The 18,747-nt window shown below is 36.7% G+C and overlaps 1 protein-coding gene across 6 annotated transcripts in view; it reads right to left on the reverse strand.

Annotated features, from left to right (window-relative positions):
• HERC2 (HECT and RLD domain containing E3 ubiquitin protein ligase 2) overlaps positions 1-18,747 on the reverse strand; it is a 217,936-nt gene that overhangs the window by 146,038 nt on the left and 53,151 nt on the right. For all 6 annotated transcript variants that reach the window (XM_059927751.1, XM_059927750.1, XM_059927749.1 and 3 more), the window contains exons 15-19: positions 17,641-17,892; positions 13,359-13,552; positions 7,824-8,024; positions 3,995-4,223; positions 3,764-3,888 (exon numbers count right to left, since the gene is read on the reverse strand). In XM_059927751.1, the coding sequence (XP_059783734.1) occupies positions 3,764-3,888; positions 3,995-4,223; positions 7,824-8,024; positions 13,359-13,552; positions 17,641-17,892 (1,001 nt within the window). The remainder of the gene's footprint in view (positions 1-3,763; positions 3,889-3,994; positions 4,224-7,823; positions 8,025-13,358; positions 13,553-17,640; positions 17,893-18,747) is intronic.

Here is an 18,747-nt window from a genome sequence, read left to right on the forward strand (position 1 = left end):
AAACCTATGGGATGCAGCAAAAGCATTTCTAAGAGGGAAGTTTATAGCAATACAATCCTACCTCAAGAAACAAGAAAAATCTCAAATAAACAATCTAACCTTACACCTAAAGGAACTAGAGAAAGAAGAACAAAACCCAACGTTAGCAGAAGGAAAGAAATCATAAAGATCAGAGCAGAAATAAATAGAAACAAAGAAAACAACAGCAAAGATCAATAAAACTAAAAGCTGGTTCTTTGAGAAGATAAAAAAAATTGATAAACATTTAGCCAGACTCATCAAGAAAAAGAAAGGACTCAAATCAATAAAATTAGAAATGAAAAAGGAGAAGTTACAACAGACACCACAGAAATACAAAGCATCATAAGAGACTACTACAAGCAACTGTATGCCAATAAAATGAACAACCTGGAAGAAATGGACAAATTCTTAGAAAGGTATAACCCTCCAAGACTGAACCAGAAAGAAATAGAAAATATGAACAGAGCAATCACAAGTAATGAAATTGAAACTGTGATTAAAAATCTTCCAACAAACTAAATTCCAGGACCAGATGGCTTCACAGGTGAATTCTATCAAACATTTAGAGAAGAGCTAACACCTATCCTTCTCAAACTCTTCCAAAAAACTGCAGAGGAAAGAACACTCCCAAACTCATTCTACGAGGCCACCATCACCCTGATACCAAAACCAGACAAAGATACGACAAAAAAAGAAAATTACAGACCAATATCACTGATGAATATAAATGCGAAAATCCACAACAAAATACTAGCAAACAGAATCCAACAACACATTAAAAGGATCATATACCATGATCAAGTGGGATTTATCCCAGGGATGCATGGAGTCTTCAATATACGCAAATCAATCAATGTGATAAACCACATTAACAAACTGAAGAATAAAAACCATACATTCATCTCAATAGATGCAGAAACAGCTTTTGACAAAATTCAACACCTATTTATGATAAAAACCCTCCAGAAAGTGGGCACAGAGGGAACCTACTTCAACATAATACGTATAAGTCCATATACGACAAACCCACAGCAAACATCGTTCTCAATGGTGAAAAAGTGAAGGCATTTCCTCTAAGATCAGGAATAAGACAAGGATTATTATTCACCATTATTATTCAACATAGTTTTGGAAGTCCTAGCCATGGCAATCAGAGAAGAAAAAGAAATAAAAGGAAGGAATACAAATTGGAAAAGAAGATGTAAAACTCTCACTGTTTGCAGATGACATGACACTATACATAGAAAATCCTAAAGATGCCACCAGAAAACTACTAGAGCTAATCACTGAATTTGGTAAAGTTGCAGGATACAAAATTAACGCACAGAAATCTCTTGCATTCCTATACACTAACAACGAAAGATGAGGAAGACAAATTAAGGAAACAATCCCATTCACCATAGCAACAAAAAGAATAAAATACCTAAGAATAAACTTACCTAAGGAGGTAAAAGACCTGTACTCAGAAAACTGTGAGACACTGATGAAAGAAATCAAAGATGACACAAACAGATGGTGAGATATACCATGTTCTTGGATTGGAAGAATCTACCATGAAAATGACTATACTACCCAAAGCAATCTACAGATTCAATGCAATCCCTATCAAATTTCCAGTGGCATTTTTTACAGAACTAGAACAAAAAAATCTTAAAATTTGTATGGAGACAAAAAAGACCCCGAATAGCCAAAGCAATCTTGAGAAAAAAAAAAAATGGAGCTGGAGGAATCAGACTCCCTGAATTTAAGACTATACTACAAAGCTACAGTAATCAAGACCATACGGTACTGGCACAAAAACAGAAATACAGATCAATGGAACAGGATAGAAAGCCCAGAGATAAACCCACGCACCTATGGTCAACTAAACTATGACAAAGGAGGCAAGGATATACAATGGAGAAAAGACAGTCTCTTCAATAAGTGGTGCTGGGAAAACTGGACAGCTACATGTAAAAGAATGAAATTAGAATACTCCCTAACACCATACACAAAAATAAACTCAAAATGGATTAAAGACCTAAATGTGAGACCAGACACTATAAAACTCTTAGAGGAAAACATAGGAAGAACACGCTTTGACGTAAACACAGCAAGATCATTTTTGACCCACCTCCTAGAGTAATGCAATTAAAACAAAAGTAAACAAATGGGACCTAATGAAACTTAACAGCTTTTGCACAGTAAAGTATAAACGAGATGAAAGACAACCCTCGGAATGGGAGAAAATATTGCAAACGAATCAACTGACAAAGGCTTAATCTCCAAAATATATAAACAGCTCATGCAGCTCAATATCAAAAAAACAAACAACCCAATCCAAAAATGGGCAGAAGGCCTAAATAGACATTTCTCCAAAGAAGACATACAGATGGCCAGGAAGCACATGAAAAGCTGCTCAACATCACTAATTATTAGAGAAATGCAAATCAAAACTACAATGAGGTATCACCTCACACCAGTTAGAATGGGCCTAATCAGAAAATCCACAAACAATAAATGCTGGAGAGGGTGTGGAGAAAAGGGAACCCTCTTGCACTGTTGGTGGGAATGTAAATTGATACAGCCACTACAGAGAACAGTGTATGGAGGTTCCTTAAAAAACTAAAAATAGAATTACCATATGACCCAGCAATCCCACTACTGGGCATATACCCTGAGAAAGCCATAATTCAGAAAGACACATGTACCCCAATGTTCACTGCAGCACTATTTACAATAGCCAGGTCAGGGAAGCAACCTAAATGTCCACTGACAGACAAATGGATAAAGAAGATGTGGTACATATACACAACGGAATGTTACTCAGCCATAAAAAGGAACGAAATTGGGTCATTTGTAGAGACGTGGATGGACCTAGAGACTGTCACACAGAGTGAAGTAAGTCAGAAAGAAAAAAACAAATATCGTATATTAACACATATATGTGGAATCTAGAAAAATAGTACAGACGAACTGGTTTGCAAGGCAGAAATAGAGACACAGATGTAGAGAACAAACGTATGGACACCAAGGGGGGAAGGCGGGTGGTGGTGGTGGGATGAATTGGGAGATTGGGGTTGACATATATACACTAATATGTATAAAATAGATAACTAATGAGAACCTGCTGTATATCACAGGGAACTCCACTTTGCTGTACAGCAGAAACTAACACAACATTGTAAAACAACTATACCCCAATTAAAAAAAAATCTAATACGAAAAGAAATAGTTCCTTAGTAAAAAAAAAAAAAAAAAGACAAACAACGTAACACTACATCCAACACAGGTGAATCTGAAAATCATTATCAAGGCAACATAAAGCTGACACAAATGAGTATATACTGTATGATTCCATTTATGTGACAATCAAAACTGGCAAAATTAACATCATCTGGGGGAGGCAAGAAAGTGTCCTAACTTCAAATGCAAAGGGGCAGAAAGGCACTAGATTCTGGGGTGATGGAAGTGATTTATATTATGATTGGGGTACCTGTCAAATTCATTTAAATAGACATTTAAAGTGGGTACATTTTATCATACTTAATAATAACTCAATATTTTATTAAACTAGTAAAAGAATTTTAATTACAGAAATATTTGGATGTTACTAAAAGTTTTATGTTTCAAAGTTTTTCTTTAATAATTCTGGCAAAGTGTCAGTCTCAGCTCACTGGGGAGTAAAATCACCTCCATCAGCGCGTGCGCATGCACACGCGCACACACACACACACACACACACACTCTCCTAGGACCATACCTGGATTTCTGCAGTAATGGCTGCATTTAAGGCTGATTCTAAGCCTCCGTCAGCCATCAAGCTGCCCACAAGAAGATCAATCATGAATCGACGACCTGGACTTATGTTAACTTCATTGCCTGAAACTAGAAAAGGTAAAGTGTTTTTCCCAATGTGAGGCAAGCACCATCCCCCCCCGGCACCCCCTCCTGGGCCAACCCCACCCGACCCCTGCTCCTAGCCCCAGCCCACCTGCACAGGGCAGGAGAGCAGAGAGTGCCCGGGCCCGCTCCTCAGCAGTGGGCAGCAGCACCGACCACCCGCTCTGCAACACAGCCTGGGCGGCCACCTGCACAGTACTCAACACGCCCGCGCTGCTGGCCAGGGCCACCACCGTCTGCTTCAGGCTGTTGAGGAGGACGCTGCCCAGACCTAAACCAAGGAATTCTGGGTCAACCTGGTGACTGATGGCAGCATGCAACTGAAAGGAGAAAAACAATTGTCACTTAGAAGCCCTAAAAACAAATGCTTTCCAAATCTTATTAAAGATGAAGTAATACCTCAAATTGAGGTTTACTCAAATAATAAAGGTAAAACTTCCAGTACAGGTATTTTTTTTAACCATACTAAAAATTTTTCACCTATAGTAGTTGAGAATCCATGGTAAGGTATTCTATAAAAGGAATTTTTTAAACCCAACTCTATGTATGTGGAAAAGCTCAAGATCAACAAAGAGGTTGAACCCTGTGGAAACAGCAACCTCTACCCCACCCCTAAGCACCCGCACCAAACACAGAAATAGTGAATATAATATAACCAAAAAACTATTAAAAGAGTAGACAGCCAAGCTGAGGGTATACAAGGAAAAGTATACAAGGGAAAGTTCTGGTTTGGCTCTTGAGACACACAGACACACACAGCAGGAGCCAAGGGGTTCTGGGCTCAGAGAGCAGATCAAAGCCTTCTGAGACACAAAAATGCTCAGGACAGCCCACTGAACCTGAGCTTCCTGTCAGCCAGCCAGGGCCTGAGGGCAACATACTACCCACACAAGGCTTTGGGCACAAAGAGACCCCCACAGTGAATCAGAGACCCGGCCTGCCCTGTGAGCAGATGTGAAATCAAATTTATACCAACCATATAGGTATGGATATCACACGTCAAGAACTTAACACCAAAACTCATCAAGAGCCCGAGGAACTCAATGGAACCTCACAGACACAAGTACAAAACTGCCCTCTGAGGACATCTCCACAGCCAAGGGCAAAGGGACACTCCACAAACCCTCCCCTAAGAGTGGCCTCGTAGTCAAAAAGGACAAGCCATACTAGGTCACCACAAAGAAGTGTCACAGACAGGGTAAGAGGCAAAATGCATGTCCCAACAGATTTTAGCAATTTAAAAAATTGGAATCAATCCATAAAATAAGTAAATGTTCTTAGAGATCAAGGAAGGAACAGAAGCCAGAAGACGAGAATATAATGAGCAAACGAAAGCCTTGGAAAACACCAAAAATATAAATTCTGAAAATGAAAAAAACAGCTACAGGAATAAACACCTCAAGGCAGAGGAGTGAAGAGCCTGGGCCCCAGGTTCCAGCCCTAAACCTTTGTGCACTGGGTACCCAACCTGGGCAACATTCCTGAACTTCGCGCCTCCCCAGCTGTTCAAATACAGATGGAGGGTCCCACCTCCCAGAGGGCTGGCACAGGGATTTGATGATTCAATCAATATGTATAAAGCAGTGATCACATAAATTTTTTAAGTAAACAGACAATTCAACAATATGGAACATTCAGCTAAATGATTCGTGAACTGAAAGAGAGTGCTGAGTAAACGACCCAGAAAGCAGAACAGAAAGATTAAAAAGTGAGCATTAAAAAGGATAAACAGATTTTAAAATATCAAAGAAGTTGTGATACTTGGGAAAATAAAATGAGAAAGTTCAACATGCATTTAGTAGGACATTTCCAAGGGGAAAGGTAGAAAAAAAGGAGAGAGCAATTTCAATGGTAAATAGTGAAGATTTTTCAAAACTTAACAAAGATAAGTAATCTCAGATTGATTCAGAATCATAATCTCAAATTATATATACAAGAATAAATCCTGACCTAGACATAATGTATTAAAATTATAAAACAAAGACAAAAATCTAAAAGGCTACCAAAGAGAAAGACAAATTAGCTACAAAGAAACAACAATTGCACTAACATAAGATTTCTCATTGGCAAAAATAAAGGTCAAAAGATGGCAGAACATCTTCAAAGTGCTTATAAAATTACATATAACCTAAAAAGCTAAGCCCCATTAAATTATCTTAAGAGGTGTTAATGGGAACAAAGTTTTCAGAGGTTGTAATTCACAGACCTTAAGGAAGAAATTTACTGAAGGAGGTACCCAGGAGGGAGGTGATGTAAGTTAACAATGACAAAACAAATTGGTTTAAAAAAAAAAAAAGGACTATATATCTGAGTATGTCCTCTTAAAAAATGATTATGATGATAATTGAGGGAAAGTTTAAAAATAATTACTATATTTCACCAATCCTAAGAGGTATTTTCTTTCACATCTTAACAACTCTAAAATCAGAATGTATCTTACACATTGCAATTTGGAGCGTTTTTCTTTTAGCAGCACACACAAGAAAACTGGGCCTTGGAGTCAATGTAACAACAGACTATGGAACAATTCAAATATTGAAGATGGAAAGGGGAGTTTAGGTTGAATGCATCCTATAACCCCTATATTTTTCAGGAAGAGAAGTACTTGATTAACTTAACACTGTGGAATTAACAAATATTTAAATTTTTTTGTAACATGATTAATGTCCAGAAATCAAAATTTCAAAACTTAGGAACAATTAAACGGATTTGAAAGGAAAAAAAATTTTTAGAAATTTGTTCAAAAGATAACAAAATGATGAACAAACTTACACAAGACTGAATTCAAATACATTAGTAATCACAATAATTGTAAAAGATTAAATCCACATAGTGAATAAAGACTCTCAAATTGTATTCTTTTTAAGAACTGAGCTTTATGAGTCAATTTTTTAAAAAGACACAACTAAAACAAAGACCTCGACAGACAGAACAAAGCAGTGGAAAAACATATGGCATGAGGCAAATATGGACCAAATGAAATAGAGCCTAGGACATGTACAAGGTCTTTCTCCACAGCACTGACCAGAGCAGCAATGTCACTACAAGACCACGGGAAGCAACAAAAAACTGGGCGGATCCATGACTAGGATACTACACCACAAATGTCCTGCTAAATGAGCTCCTACAGAAGACTTCTGGGGAAGGGAGGTACTCTCCAAACTTCTGCTAATTCCATTTTGCAACTAAACATTACATTCAGTGCTGTGCTTTCTGGAAGCCAAGACAAAAAAGGGGAGGGAACAGAAGGGGTACATGATGGGTCACACAGAAACCCTCACATTATAAAGGGGGAAAATTACTTTGGTGAGAAAAACTGTTCTCTTAACATTAAGTCACAGGGTTTTATTACAAAGAAAAACACGATGATCGAAGATTTTAAGCTACAGTTCTACTTAAAAAAAAAAAAAAACAGGAAAAAAATTTTTGTAGCTTTTCTTCTTCTGACATTTAAACTTAACCTTCCCCCTGAGGATGCGGAGGTACTCGTGGAGGACACAGAGCTTCCTGAATGGGGCTCCCCTCTCAGTCCAGAGCAGAGGCTGGTGACCACCTCCAGCTGATCCCCCAGTCACCTACCGTCTCACCCAGTCACCTCTCCACACACAGCAACAGGAAATCCAAGACCGACTCCCTGATGAATGCCAACAAGCTGAATTTAGCAGTAGTAACACAGTCCAGATACGCTCTTACCTGCATGCAGAGACTGACTTCCAGGGTAAGCGCAAAATAACTAGACTGAATTTTTTTAAGCCTCATACACATTACACTCCATCATAATCTGACTTTAAAACACTTTAAAATTTTCATTAGCAGTTCATTTAACAGGCTAAACCCCATACCCTTTAATATGCATAAACATCATTACAAACGCGTAAGACACTTATAAAATGAGGGAAAGGAAAGAAAATCATTAATACCTGAAGTCGTAGAAGATTCAGTGTTGCCACAGCCATACACTCTTTCTCTTGGGGTGGGGGCCAGTCAGCAGTGCCATCCATCCCCTCACTCACTTGCCGTAGTAGGAGGTCTAACTGCTCAAAAGTCATTGAGCAGATGTCCACCACAAAAGGGACACGGAGGCCAATGGACCACTCAGAACAAGATGACCAAGCAAAACTCTATGGAAGAAACACAAGAACCTAAAATGAATCTACACGTTCAGCGATCAGCCTGTTCTACACGAGAGATTCACTGTTATGAATGACGAAGATGCCCTAAGTTACTTCTCATTCATCCCTGATTGTCCCAAATGCACAAGCACCTTCACTTATCTAACTCACATGCTAACAGTTTCCAATTTTCTCTCATTTCACTACCCCATCTCATTTGCCACAAATAAACAGGTAAAAAGTTTTTCAAAAATCTTTTCACTATCAAAATTAAGCAACTCAATAAGCTAAAATTAAACACTAAAAGCTATTCAACTAACCCCAAAAGAGTCAGGAAACAATAAAGAAACAAAAAGATGAGAGCAAACAAAAAACAAACAATGGTAGACATTAAATTTAAATGGGTCTGAACATAAAAACAAACAGAAATCATCAGGATGTAGGAAAACAGAACCTAACTCTACAGTCTCTACAAGAAATCTACCTTAAATATAAAGATAAAAGTGGCTTAGTAAAGGGATGGAAAGTGGCTTATTAATATCAAAGTAGACTTCAGAGGAAGGAAATTACCAGGGCTAAAGAGGGACACTATATAATGATAAAAGGTTCAATTCACAAAGAAGACAGAACAATAATGAATGTATATACCCCTAACAACAGAACCATAAAACACATGAAAGTAAAATCTGAGAGAAATGAAAGAGTAACAGATAAATCCACAAATGTAGTTGAAGATATCAAAACTACCCTCCTAATAACAGACAGAACAAGTAGACAGAAAATTAGTAAGGATTTAAAAGAAATGGACAAAACCATCAATGAACGAGATAAAAATGACGCTTATAAAAACACTTCACCCAAAGAGCAAAATACACATAATTTTCAAGGATGCAAGGAACATTCACCATGATAAACCATATTTAAGACATAAAATAATTTTAACTGTTTAAAAGAACTGAAATCATATAGCGTATGATCTCATAACATAATAAAATTAAGCCGACAACCAAGAACAGAAACTAGAAATCAATAAGAATAAATTAGATATAAATAACTGGAAAAATCTCCAAGCACTTAGAAATTAAACAACAGGTTTCTACATTCCAATTAAAGTAGTAAAATACTGATTCTAAGGTAGCCTGCAAAGAGTTATGTAGTATACAGTAATTCCTAGAGCAACCACAAAAAAAAAACCTATAAAAAGAAATAGTCAAATTCAAAATAAATAAAGGTAAATGAAATACTAAAATAAATGTTCATTTATCCCCCCAAAAAACAAAAGAAGCAAAATAGAGGAACAAATCATTGAAAACAGACAAAAGCCAAACAATAAAATGGAAGACCTTTATCTATACATGTCAATTACAGTAAATGTAAATGATCTAAATACACCAATTAAAAGATTGACAAGGATAAAAAAAATGCAACTATACATAGCATCCAAGAAGTTCACTATACAGATGAGACAGGTGGGTTAAAAGTTAAAGATATAAATTTAACAAAACATGGACAGGACTTGTATGCTGAAAACACTGATAAATGAAATCACGAAGATGCAAATAAATGTTTAGACATAACATTTTAATAGATTAGAAGACTCAATGTAGCAAAAATGTCAATTCTCCGCAAACTGATAACAGGTTGAACACAAACCCTACCAAAATCTAAGCAAGATATTTTTGCAAATGTAAGGTAGATTTAGATTATTCTAAATTTTAATGGAAAGGCAAAGGGACTAAAATATAGACTCCTTAAATTTTTTTCAAGTACAAGAATGGAAAAGTTATAGTACTCAAACACTAATTAAATGAAAATAAAACTGGAGTACCTACATTAAAATCAGACAAAAGAGACTTCAGAGCAAGGAAAAACAGGGATAAGGTGGGGACACTGAACAACAATTAAAGGGTCAATTCACCAAGACAACCGAACAATCCAAAATGCGTATGCATCAAACAAAAGAGTTTCAAAATACTTAAGACAAGAATTGATAAACCCATCCTAAAATTCATGTGGAATCTCAAGGTACCCCAAATAACCAAAGGAATATTGAAAAGGAATAACGAAGTTAGAAAAAGACTCAATTCCTAATTCAAAACTCACTACAAAGCTACAGTAATCAAAATGGTGTGGGTCTGGCATAAAGACACACTTACAGACCAATGAAATATAATAGAGAGTCCATAAATAAACCCTTGCCTATATGGTCAAATGATTTCGACAAGTGCCAAGACCATTCAATGGGGAAAGAATAATGTTTTCTTTAAACGGTGCTGGGAAAACTGCAAAAGAATCTATTTGATCCTTATCTTACACCATATATGACAATAAAGTCAAAATGGATCAGAGACCTAAATATTAGACCTAAAACTATGAAGCTATTAGAAAAAAAGACTGGAAAATCTACATGACCATGGATTTCTCAGATATATATGACACCAAAAGAACAGACAACAGAAGAAAAACTAAAACTTTTGTGCATAAAAGAACACTATCAACAGAATAAAAAGAAAACCACAGAATGGGGAAAAAACAGTTGTAAATCATATACCTGATAAGGGATTAATATCCACAATATAACAAGAACTGTTACAACTCAAAAAAAAACTCTAATTCAAAAATGGGCAAAGACCTTGAATACATTTCTCCAGAAAAGATATACGAATGGTCAATAAGCACATGAAAAGATACTCAACATCTTTCCCATTTGGGAAGTGCAAATCAAACCACAATGTGATACCACTTCATACCCACTGGGATGGCCCTAAAAAAAACAAGAAAAAGGAAAATAACCAGTGTTGACAAGGATGTAGAAAAATTGAAACCCTTGTGTGTATCTGGTGGGAATGTAAAAATCATGCAGCTGTTGTGGAAAAACAGTAAGGCAGTTCCACAAAGATCTAAACAGAGTTACCATAATGATCCAGCAATTCCACTCCTAGATATATACTGAAAAAAACCAAAAGCAGGGACTCAAACAGATATTTCTACACTAATACTCATAGCTGCATTATTCATAATAGCCAAGAGATAAACAACCCATGTGTCCACTGAAGGAGGAATGGATGAACAAAATGTGGGAGTTACGTATTTTTATTATTAAGCCTTACAAAAAAAATTCTGATACATGCTACAACATGAATCAACATTGAAAATATTATGCTAAGTGAAATAAGCCAGACACAAATGGTCAAATATTATGTGATTCCACTTATACGAGATACCTTGAATAGGCAAATTCATACAGACAGAAAGTAAATTTCAGGTCACCAGGGGTAGGGGAGGAGAAATGGAGAGTTACTGTTTAACGGGTACAGAGTTTCTCTTTGAGATGATGAAAAGGTTCTGGAGATGGATAGTAGTGATGGTAACACAACACTGTGAATATACTTAACGTCACTGTATGTTTTACCATAATTTTTTTAATGATCAAAAGCATTAAAAAAAAAAAAAAAAAAACTGACAGAACCAAAAAGAGAAATGGACAAATCCACAATTATTCTTGGAGATACCAACACCACCCTCCCCAAAAGAAGACAGAACAAACAGACAGAAAATCAGCAAGGATCTAGAAAAACTGAACAATACCATCAATGAACTAGATCTAATTGACATTTATAGAACACTTCACCCAATAATGGCAAAATATATCAACAGCAAAATAAATACTCTTTTTAAGCACACATGCAGAACATTCACTAAGAGAACACATCCTGAGATATAAAACAAACATCATCAAATCTATAAGAATTGAAATCATAGAGTTTATTCTCTAACCACAATGGAATTAAACTAGAAACCAGTAACAGAAAGATAACAGAATGATCTCCAAACACTTTGAAACTAAACAACACACTTAATCCATAGGTCAAAGAGCAATTCATGAAAGAAATTAGAAAATATTTTGAACTGAACAAAAATGAAAATAATCAAGATTTGTGGGTGCAATTAAAGCACTGCTTAGAGGAAAATTTATAGCATCAAGCACTTATCTATTACAAAAGAAGAAATGTCTAAAGTCAACAACCTAAGCTTCCTCCTGAAGAAACTAAGAAAACAGTAAAGTAATGCCAAAGCAAGCTGAAGAGTGAAAAGGGGGACAAGAGGAGAAACCAGTGAAATTGAAAGCAAAAGAACAAGGGGAAAATTAATGAAACTAAAAGCTAGTTCTTTGAAAAGATCAACAAAATGGATAAACATCTAGCAAAACTGGCAAAGAGAAAAGATGCAAATTACCCATATCAGGAATGAAAGAAGGGATATCACTGCAGACCCAAAGACTTCAAAAGGTCAATAAGAGAACACTAATAAGGAAAACTTTATACATAAAAACTGGGTAACTTAGATGAAATGGAACAATACCTTGAGTGCCACAAACCAGGAACACTCACCCAAGAGGAAACACTGAATAATTCTATATTAAAGAAATTGAATTTGTGGTTAAAAATCTTTTGAGAAAGAAATCCCCAGGCTCCTATGGATTCATAGAAAAATATTTAACGAAGAAACAACACTAATTCTACACAACTCATTCCAGAAAACAGAAGAGGATGGAACACTTGCCAACACTTTTTATGAGGCCAGTTTTACCCGGATAAAAAGTCAGACAAGAAAGCCCTAAAAAAACCACAAACTACTATCTCTGAAGAGTTCTGACAGAAAAATCCTCAACAATGTATTAGCAAATCAAATCCCACAATATAAAAAGAAGAATAATACACCATGACCAGGTGGGGATTATCTCAAAAACACAAGGTTTGGTCAATATTTGAAAATCAATCAATGTATTCCACTATATAAACAGACTAAAGAAGGAAAACGTGATCATATCACATGAGAAGAAAAAGCATCTGACATAGTTTAAAATCACTCAGGATTTAAAAAAAAGAAAAACTTGAAAAAAGTAGTAGTTAAAGGAAACATCCTTAATTTAATAAGGCATCGACCAAAAACAAATAAACAAACAAAAAAACATACAGCTAACGTCACAGTTAATGGTGAAAGACTGAATGCCTTCCCCTTACAATCAGGAACAAGGCAAGGATGCACCCCCCCTACTCTTACTCAACATCATATTGGAAGTCCTGGCCAGTGCAATAAGGCAAGGAAAAGAAAGAAAAGGCATACGTATTGTAAAATAAAACTGTCTCTATGTACAGACAACAGAACTGTTTCTGAAGAAAACCCCAAGGAATCACAGCGAAGCTCCTAGAACTAATAAATGAGTTTAGTACAACTACAGGATATAAGGACTAAACACACAAGTCAATGGTACTTCTACATACTAGCAATGAACATCAGGAAACCAAAATTCTACAAAACACCAAGCCATCTACTCAGTACCTGGGCAGGTCCGCAGGCAATCCCAACTATGTGTTTGGTATCCAGTCCTGGCAGCGCAGCAGGTTCTGGCTTGGTCACACGCAAGGTGTCAAAGTGCTGGCACTGGTCATTGCTCCCCCAGCTGTGGACCTCACTGTCCTCAGTCAGGGCCAGGCAGTGGGTGGAGCCTGCAGCTACATCAATCACCTTCTTCCCTGGGAGGAAAGAGGGATGCAGATACAGGTTCACGCCTATGACTTCTGTTGCAATAAAGATATTTACTTTAGGACACTCAGGTCAGAAGGCATTTAATGTCAATTTCTAAAGGATAATTCATTGCTTTAATATTATTCACAATTCATCTGCCTTGTGTACATTACTAAAACCCCTGTTGTGTTTTACTAGCTACAATTTATTAAGCCCTACAGCCTGCAAATAAAATAATGCTAGGGTATGAAATGGATCTGTTCATTTTTCTCATCCTTATTCAGATTTTCATTCAGAAAAAGACAAGTGTATTTTTAATTAACTACTAGATCATATTCTCCTGTCCCAATGTACAACCATGTAAAGTGCATTCTTTTTTAAAAAGACTCTATGTTTTTAGAGCAGTTTTAGGTTCACAGTAAAACTGAGGAGAAGGCAGAGATTTCCCATATACTCCCTACCCCAACAGATGTTTAGCCTCCCATTATTATTTATTTTTTTACACATGGCTGTCCAGTTGTTCCAACATCATTTGTTGAAATGACGATCTTTGCTCCATTGTACTGCTTTTGCTCCTCTGGTCAGAGATCACTTAAGTACATTTATGTAGATCTATTTCCGAGCTCTCTCTTCTGTTCCAATGATCTATTAGTTCATACTTTAGCCAATACCATACTGTCCTGATCACTGTAGCTTTACAGTTAAGTCTTGAAGTTGGGCAGTATCAGTCTTCCCACTCATTCTTCTCCTTTAATTTTGTGTTGGCTATCCTGGGTCTTTCACCTCTCCACACAAACTTTAGACTCAGTTTTTTGATATCCATAAAATAAATTGCTAGGATTTTGATTGGGATTGCATTGACTCTATTGATCAAGTTGGAAAGAACTGACATCTTGGCAATATTCAGTATTCCTATCAATGAACATAGAATATCTTTCCATTTATAAAGTTCTTCTTTGATTTCGTTCATCAGTTTTGTAGTTTTCCTCATACAGATCTCACACATATTTTGTTAGATTTATACCTATGTATTTCATTCTTTGGATGCTAATACAAAGGTATTGTGTATTTAATTTCAATTCCATTTGTTTGCTGCTTGTATATAAGAAAACAATTAACTTTGGCATAGTAACCATCTTGCAACCATCTTGCAACCTTGTTAGTTCCAGGAGGGTTTTTTGGTCAATTCTTTCAAATTTTCCACATCAACAATCATGTCATTTGTGAACAAAGACAGTTTTATCTCTTCCTTCTCAATCTGTATAGCTTTTATTTCCTTTTCTTGTCTCACTGCATTAGCTAAAACTTCCAGTATAACTTTGAAAAGGAATGGTGAGACGGGACATCCTTTCCTTGTATCTGATCTTAGTGGAAAGGCTTTGCGTTTCTCACCATTAAGTATGACATTAGCTGTAGGATTTTTATAGGTTGTCTTTATCAAGTTGAGGAAGTCTCCTTTATTCCTAGTTTACTGAAAGTTTTTTTTAATCATGAATGGGTGCTGGATTTTGTCAAAAGCTTTGTCTGCACCTATTGATATGATCATGTGATTTTTCTTCTTTCATCTGTCAATTTGATAGATTACATTAACTGATTTTTTTTTAACACTGAACCAGCCTTTCATAGTGTCTGAGTGTGTGTGTGTGTGTGTGTGTGTGTGTGTGTGTATGCATTTTCTTTATATGCCATCCATCAATGGACACTTTGGTTGTATCCATGTCTTAGCTATTGTGAATAATGTTGCAATGAACATGGGGATGCAGATATTTTTTCAAGTTAGTGTTTTTGATACCCAGAATTGGAATGGCTGGATCACATGGTATTTCTATTTTTATTTTTTGAGGAACCTCCATACTGTCTTCCAGAGTGGCTCCACCAATTTACAGTCCCACCAACAGTGCACAAAGGTTCCCTTTTCTCTACATCCTTGCCAACTCTTGTTATTTCTTGTCTTTTTGGTAACAGACATTCTAACAGGTATGAGGTGATATCTCACTGTTTTTAAATGTATTTCACTGATGATTAGTGATGCTGAACATCTTTTCATGTACCTGTTGGCCATCGTTATGTCTTCTTTGGAAAAATGACTATTCAGATCCTCTGCCCATTTTTTAATCAGATCATTTGGGTTTTTTTGCTGTTGAGTTGTACGAGTTCTTTATATATTTTGGATATTAACTCCTTATCAAATATATGACTTACAAATATTTCCTCCCATTTCATAGGTTGCCTTTTCATTTCTTTGATGGCTTCCTTTGCTGTACAGAAAGATTACTGATTTTAGATCTTTCTTCTTTTCTAATATATCCATTCGATGTTATAAATTTCCGTCTAAGCTTTCACTGCCTCCCACAAATCTTCAAAAGTTGTATTTCCATTTTCATTTAGTTCAAAATATTTTAAAATTTCTATTGTGATTTCTTCTTTGACCTATGTGTTATTTGAAAGTGTACTGTTTTATCTCTATGTATTTTGAGATTTTTCCAGCTAATTTTCTGTTACTGATTTCTAGTCAATTCCATTGTGGTCTGAGAGGAGACATTGTTTGATTTCTCTTCTTTTAAATTTGTTAAGGCGTGTTTTATGGCCCAGGCTGGGTCTATCTTGGTGAAAGTCAAAATACACTTTTCAGTAGAAAGTTTTCTAAAACAAAATCTATTTCTCTCCAAAGTTAAACAAAATCTGTTTCTCTCCAAAGTTAAATGATGTAAGTGTAAAATATATTTTCTCTACTTAAATAGTGTTAGCAAAGTACTGTATTTTTGCTTATTAGTAGATCTAACATGACCAACACAAGGGGTGTTTTCAGACATGTCAACATAAAAAATAATTCAGCTGAAAGAACTCTACTATAGTAAGAGAAACAATTCTATCCAAAGAGACTATTTTAAAAACTACCAAATGACTGTACGTATCAACAGTCACTTAAATACTCTCATAGTACGCTACCTCTGTATCTAATTAATGTCGCTGAGGAAGTTGATTTCCTCTACTAAATGAAAGGAATATAAACAAGAAGGCAAATAAAATTCAAATACAGCTCCATAATAAACAACCAATTGTATTACTCTATAACTGATCTCAGATGCTTAGAAAATAATAAACACCAGATGAGCACACAAAACTTCTAATCACCAAAGTGTTAACATGCTTTAAAATAAAAATGCTGGGGAAAGGAACTGGCAAGTCCCAATTAAAAGGCTCACTTCCAAACTCCCTTGACAAAAAAGCAAAAACATAAAGGAGAATCCAGCACAGCAATCCAACAAACTTCATCCCTTGTGTCAAATGCAGCCCAAGGCCTGTTTCTGTGAATAAAGGTGTATTGGAACACAGGCGCATTTGTTTTCATATTGTCTTTGGCTGCTTTGGGGCTACAACAGCAGGACTGAGTAGTTAGGAGAGACAGCACAAGGCCCTCAAACCTAAAATTATACATAGAGTCTGGTCCATTAAAAAATAGCCTGCCCACCCCCTGTAGTGTAGAGATAAAGCACTACAGGCCCCACCTGGTACACTTATCACCAAGCTCTCCCATACTTCAGAAAGCACCTGTAAATCACACCTACGTGCCTTGGCTCCCATTCCTCCCAGCTGCTGAGAATGCATGCTGGACACCCTTGAAACCAAACAAGAAGATTCATCCATCAAGGATAAGTTCAAACAAGAACACTCCAGGCTGACCCAACCCCATCTCCCTCTTTGCTCCCATAACACCATGCATATCCACAGCAAGCAGACGACCTCACCAAACAGAAGTTAATCTCACTGAGGCCAGCTTAATGAGTAATGAATGGGTACTTGCCACAAAAAAGAACTCTCCAATAAAAAAGAAAAAACAAACAAACAAAAAGAACTCTCCAACACAGGTAAAATTTAAAAGTTTAAATTAAATTTGATAAGAATAATTCTAGGTCACTTTTTAATACAGACAAACCACTTTCCACTTATTATCTATACCTATCCAAATGTGGATAAAAGCTTCTAATGATGTGTCATTCACGGATGTCAGGTAAAGAAAAATACCTGCAAACTTTAAAAGATTACTAAAGACAACTGCCTCAAATGGTTTCAAAAGTTTACATTTTGCACTCACCTTGCAATCCTTCCAAGAGTTTGGGGTAACGAACATGTTCCTCTGTTCCATGTCCAAGTCTCTGGTTGTCACCTTTTCCCCATGAATAAACCTGGCCATCTTTTGTCAAGGCAACAGAAAACTGACTTCCACATCGGACTTTGACAACATCCAAGTCTTGAAGCTTCTCAATCAGCTTTGGTGTTTTGCAGCCGTCACTACCACCTCTGCCCAATTTCCCATAGTCACCATCTCCCCAAGACCACACCTGACCTAAAAAATACAAGTTATTGGAGTAAAAATAACTGTACATCTAAATAAAACTTCTAAATGTCTGCAAATAATCAACATAGCCAATAACACACAACAATCTAGACCACTAATGTATATAGCTGACACTACACAGGTGGTTACTGACCAAATGAAATCTAGTTTCTACTTCAGCTTGATAGAGAAGCAATTAAGAAATGGAAAGCTGAGTTTTCTTCTTGTTTTAACTGAATGAATGATAAAGTCCTAACCCTTGCTAGTTTGGGCACAATGATACTGCTTCCACTAATTACTAAACACAGAGCGAAAGCTCCACTGCTTCCTTTATAAAACACAGCAACTGGGCCCATGGCCCACTGCACACCACTCTTGGGCCTGCCTGCACACCCCTCTTGTTGTGTTGACCACAAGTCAAACGTACAATTGTATTTATTCCCAATAACACTTTGTTAGTGTAATTTAATTAAATACTACATAAAGGGATAAAATAAAGTTGCTCTCTGTGGGAGAGCAAGGCTGAGAGGCTCCCAGCTAATCCTGACAGACCCCACGATTCGAAGGACAGACCCCCACAATACTGAAAGACAAATACAGTTTAAAAAATCAACATCGAGGGCTTCCCTGGTGGCACAGTGCTTAAGAATCCGCCTGCCAATGCAGGGCACACGGGTTCGAGCACTGGTCCAGGAAGATCCCACATGCCGCGGAGCAACTAAGCCTGTGCACAACTACTGAGTCTGCTGCACTCTAGAGCTCACGAGCCACAACTACTAAGCCCGCGCGCCTAGAGCCTATGCTCCGCAACAAGATGGCAATGAGAAGCCCACGCGGTGCAACTAGAGAAAGCCTGTGCGCAGC

The sequence above is a fragment of the Balaenoptera ricei genome, chromosome 7 (genome assembly GCF_028023285.1).
Source record: "Balaenoptera ricei isolate mBalRic1 chromosome 7, mBalRic1.hap2, whole genome shotgun sequence".
Classification (NCBI taxonomy): domain Eukaryota; kingdom Metazoa; phylum Chordata; class Mammalia; order Artiodactyla; family Balaenopteridae; genus Balaenoptera; species Balaenoptera ricei.